Consider the following 5029-nt stretch of genomic DNA (forward strand, 5'->3'; position numbering starts at 1 on the left):
GGCCTGGGCGGGGAGGAGGGTGGGTCTTGTCGGCCGGATAAAGCAAGGTGAGGGATGAAATCGGGAACCGTAGCAAGTGGTCCTGGATGAAGCAGTGCTGCTTGGTGCCCTAATGGAGGGAAGCGGGAGAGGGCTCTTGGATTGCAAAGGACTGGCTCTCAGGGTATAGCTTTGAAATCACATGTACTTGCCAGCAGCACTAACACAGATAGTTAATATCTCCTCTTGTTCTGTCTCTCCTGGTTGCACTAGGTGTCTGCTTGCATTCCTGTACTTAGACTGGCCAGAACCCGTAAGAAAGTTTTGTTTTACTGTCATTTTCCTGATCAGCTTCTGACCAAGAGAGAATCTTTCCTAAAGCACATCTACAGATTGCCGCTCGACTGGCTGGGAGAGGACACAACTGGGATGGCCGACCGTATTTTTGTTCTACAGATTGCCGCTCGACTGGCTGGAAGAGTACACAACTGGTATGGCAGACTGTATTGTTGTGAACAGCAAGTTCACTGCCAGTGTGTTCAAGGACACCTTTAAATCCTTATCTCACATAAACCCAGATGTCCTCTACCCATCACTCAACACTAGTAGCTTTGAGACAGTAGTTCCTGTGGACATAGCTGACCTGATATCCAAAAAGAAGAGGTTCCTGTTTCTTTCCATTAATAGGTATGAAAGAAAAAAGAATTTAGCATTGGCTCTTGAAGCTTTGCATGAGCTTCGAGGAAGACTTGATTCTCATGAGTGGGATGAAGTTCACCTGGTTATGGCAGGCGGTTATGACAAACGAGTTCTGGAAAACGTGGAGCACTATGAAGAGCTGAGGAGACTTGCAGCCAAGCTTAGTGTTAATGACCATGTCACCTTCCTAAGGTCGTTCTCAGACGAACAGAAAAACTCTCTATACAGTAACTCTGTGTGTGTACTTTATACACCAAGCAATGAACATTTTGGCATTGTTCCTCTGGAGGCAATGTATATGAGATGTCCAGTTATAGCAGTTAATTCAGGTGGTCCTTTAGAATCAGTCTTGCATAATGTTACAGGCTTTTTGTGTGATCCTCTGCCGACGCAATTTTCTGAGGCCATGGAAAGAATTGTGAGAGATCCTCTCTTAAAGGACTCAATGGGAGCAGCTGGGAGAGCCAGAGTTATGGAAAAATTTTCCTCAGAAGCATTCACAGAACAGCTGTACCAATACATACGCAGATTAACACGATAAAACTGTATTCCCATATGATATTTTACAGCTTTGTATCTCACTTGTATAGGGCACCAGTATTTATTGTGACTATGATGAAGATCCTGGGACATCTGAATTTTCCTTGTTATGCTTCTTGTGCTGCCTTAATGTTTCTCAATACAGAGACTGAGCAAAACTTGTCTCACTGTCTCAGAAGGTTAAAAGTTTTCATGTGGTAGCCTGATCCGCCAACATTGGAGTTCTTTTGTGTACTGTGCCTTTGAAAAATGCATAGTTAAATGGCAGTAACTTACCAGGAAATTATTGCACATTTTAATACTATACTGATTAAATATACAGAATATGGATTTGTACACATAAGACAAGTGCAGCTTTATGTATTTATAACGTTCATCAGTAATTTTTAAGTTAAAGGGTTATCTCAACTGAAGTATGGAGAAAATGGCACAGTCTAACTAAACGCATGTTTAAAAAAAAATAAACACCATTAGGGATGTGAATGGTATGGTTTTAAAATTGTTGACCTTTAACTGTACTTCTCAAATTGCATCATGTAATCACACTGGGTGTCGCAAACAAGTGTACAGGTGTGTGAGCAGGAGGAAGCAGAGACTAGAATAGACCCAAGGACATCACACTACCTCAGGCAAAAATGTTAGTGCTGAAATTCGATGTCTGTGCAGATAATCTGCAATGCTTAAGGATGTAATCTGAGAGTTTCTGGTTTGTAGAGACTTAAATGATAACCCCTTTATTTAATGTTTCATTCTAAATGGCAGCACACTTCTAAAGAAGGTGTTAATCTGAAGCAGGCAATAAAGACATTTTGCCAGTTTTTGCAGTAACTTTTTGGTATAACTTTTCTGCATAGTTTAGCTGGGGAATACTTTTCTCCTAATGCAGTGAATGCACATGTGACAGTAATTTAGCTTTTGTTTCAAGTGTAATACCTGGTTTTGGGCATGTAATACCAGATTTTTTAAATCTACCTCTCTTTTTAGTGCATCTTCATTGGTGGTTCTGTTTGGTTTCCGATAACACACGCAATCCATACAGTTGAATTTTAAGTCTGAAAGTTAATTGAGTAACTATATAGTTTCGTCATTCTAAAAATTAAGTTTTATCTATAAAATACAATTTTATAGTCTGAATTCTACAATTTGTATTTAGGATCATCTCAGGCATTTTCACAGTTAAAGACTGCAACCCACGTCTCAGTATAAGGCTTTTATTTAAAGTAAAACTAACAGAAATCCATGAACAGAGTCTGTCCTTGTCTTTAATCAGGAAGTTGCAATGCTGTAATGCTTATTCATTTATATCAGTTGGGAGTCAGTGGTCTCACAGGCCCTATTTTTGACATTTCTGTTCACGTCTGAAGAACTGGCAAGTGTGATTCTACCCTCTCTCTCGCCTGTTCCTGCACTTGTGTTTCTTCTCCACCCCTTAAAAGTTTTCCTAAATCTTTTGCGCAACTTTTTCAGGATGGGCGTAGCAATGAGTGACTGCAGGGCCTGGAGAAAAAGTGTGAAAATGATCTGTGGTCATTGATGTTAACACCTTCTGGATGTGGGTTTTGAGCGCCAGTTAGAAGGTGCAAGATTGTTGGAGCCAATTCCTGTGGTTTCTTAGTTTATGTTACATTTCTCCTCTCTGGTTTGCACTGGAGTTAACCTGGCATCTCTGATACATGCCGGTGCAGGCTTGCCAGCCTAGCTGCAGGGTAGCTCTGTTTATGCTCAAACCTTGGCCTCCAGCCCTTTCCTGAGCTGGCAGGCGTGTGCATAGCCCTGTGCCCTGCAGCTCCTGCTGACTGGATTTCATGGCTTGCACTTGGACTTGACCTGCCAGCTCACATTTACCTGGTGATCACTGGGACTATCAACAGAATCTGTTCTCGTCACCAGACTGCCCTGCTTGGGTGCTGTGTCCTGGTCGGTGAGATCACTGTCCTGTCCTTCAGCTTTTGGCTGCCGTCCCTTGCAGAGCAGCCCTGGTCTTGCTGCTTCCTGACAGGTGGCTTGGGCTATCTCAAGCCCTGAGCTGACTGTCATCATGGAGCCTGGCCTTCAAGGTCCCCATCACCTGCAGGTTAACCTCAAATTGCTGCAGGAAGTTGTGGTCAACGTGTAGAGGTGTGGCACAGCACTTCAGGCTGCTTCAACATCTTTTGCTCCCCATCTTCAGCAACCTACTGTAGTGAAAGATGTCCTTGTTCACGGCAGAAGAGTTCATCTTTAAAGGTCCCTTCCAACCCAAACCATTGTATAATTCTGTGATCTTCCAGAACCGTTCAGCAGAGACTGGGCAATGATATCAGGATGTGTTAGATGTGGCTAATCTTTACAGCCTATGCAGGAGCTGTATATCCCAAGGGACATCAGAGGGTCAGCAGTACTAACCTCCCAGCTCTCAGGGCAACTTGAGACTGGATTGTGATCACATGAAAGACAATGCCCCTGGGCTCCAAAACCTGATGTCTTACTGATTTGGAGCAGTTCTGGGGGGACCTCAGTGCAGTGGCCAAGGTTGTCTTGCCAGAACTCCATCAGGGGAAGTAGCTGGCCACTAACTACACAATTCAGTTCACAGAGTTGACTGTGGAAACTGAGTGTGAATAGCAAGTCCTTATGGCCCTCTAAATTCTGGGGCTGTCTGTGGCCCTCAAGGTGAGATGGCTAGGACTGGCCTACCCCAGAGCCTGGGGCAGCCTGTCAGACTGGTCTGTCACTGGAACGACACCTGGCTCTGACAGGAAGAACATATGCAGACCTCTGGAGTAGCTCCAACATACTTTGCTCCACCTTCCTTACTATCCCCAGAGGAGGAGCCTATGGAAATAGGTACCATCCACCTCACTTCTCATCCCAAGAATAAGAGCACAAGTGGAGAAAAGAGGATTCCTTAACGGTGGTAGAAGTGGCAGCTGTCTTTTCAGTTGCACCAACAAACTGCCAGCTCTGACAGTCGCTTGGTGTGGGTACCTGTGAGGCAGCTGGTGTGGCTGGCAGACTCTTGGGTTGGAAACCAACGTTAGCGATGAATAGACAGTTTACAAAGTGTGGAGAGAGGGAAGACTAGCAGACAAGGTGGGGAGAGAAGCAACTCATCCCTCAGTTGTATATCCAGGTCCTGGTGGTAGGTCAGCATCTCTATTGGTTCTGCTGCTACCTCAAGAATGTGCTACCACTCCTCAGAGGCAGCATTGATTTTCAGGTGCTGTTTGTCCCAGGTGTCATAATTCCTCTCAGTGGGAGTGAGCTGCATAGACAAAAAGACGTAAGGTCATGGATCCTGCTTTGAGCTAGATTCTGGGAGAGTATGACCCCTGTGGCCCAGAGGCATCTGTTTCCACAAAGAAATGCCAGCCAAGGCCTGAGTGGGACTGTGGGGCAGGCTATGGTGAATATCTGTTTCAGTCCCTCAGAAGCTGCATGTACTTATGCGCATAGAAAGTGAGGCCCCTTCCAAGTAGGTGCCGTTATAGGAGCCATGATTCTGGAAAACCCTGTTATGAATCATTAAAAGAAGTTGACAAATTCTGAGAAACTCTGCAGTCCCTGCATACTAGAAGGGAATGAACAGAAAACTGCTTTCTGAACCAGACAGACACTATGAGGATCTTGTGATACCATTTGGTCTCTTCTATGCTCTGACCACCTTCCATCATTCTGTAAATGATGCTGCACAGCCTGCTTGCTAACTTTGTAGTGGTATTCTTGGCATCTTCATGTTCTCCAGTGCTCAAGAGGCACACTGACTATGCTGGAGAAGTCCTGAGTCACTTGCAGCAATGGTGACTTCATGTCAAACCCCAGAGATTTGCTC

General features: G+C 44.6%; 1 protein-coding gene across 1 annotated transcript; it reads left to right on the forward strand.

The window, feature by feature from the left end:
• Positions 1–252: 252 nt before the first annotated feature.
• ALG2 (ALG2, alpha-1,3/1,6-mannosyltransferase) lies at positions 253–1227 on the forward strand (the record flags this gene model as incomplete). Its single annotated transcript, XM_010182251.1, has 2 exons — positions 253–374; positions 436–1227. Coding segments are annotated over 2 exons (906 nt in total), but the record flags the coding sequence as incomplete, so codon positions are not given.
• Between the last annotated feature and the right edge of the window lie 3802 nt (positions 1228–5029).

Source organism: Mesitornis unicolor, unplaced genomic scaffold, assembly GCF_000695765.1.
Source record: "Mesitornis unicolor isolate BGI_N332 unplaced genomic scaffold, ASM69576v1 scaffold3804, whole genome shotgun sequence".
Taxonomy (NCBI): Eukaryota; Metazoa; Chordata; class Aves; order Mesitornithiformes; family Mesitornithidae; genus Mesitornis; species Mesitornis unicolor.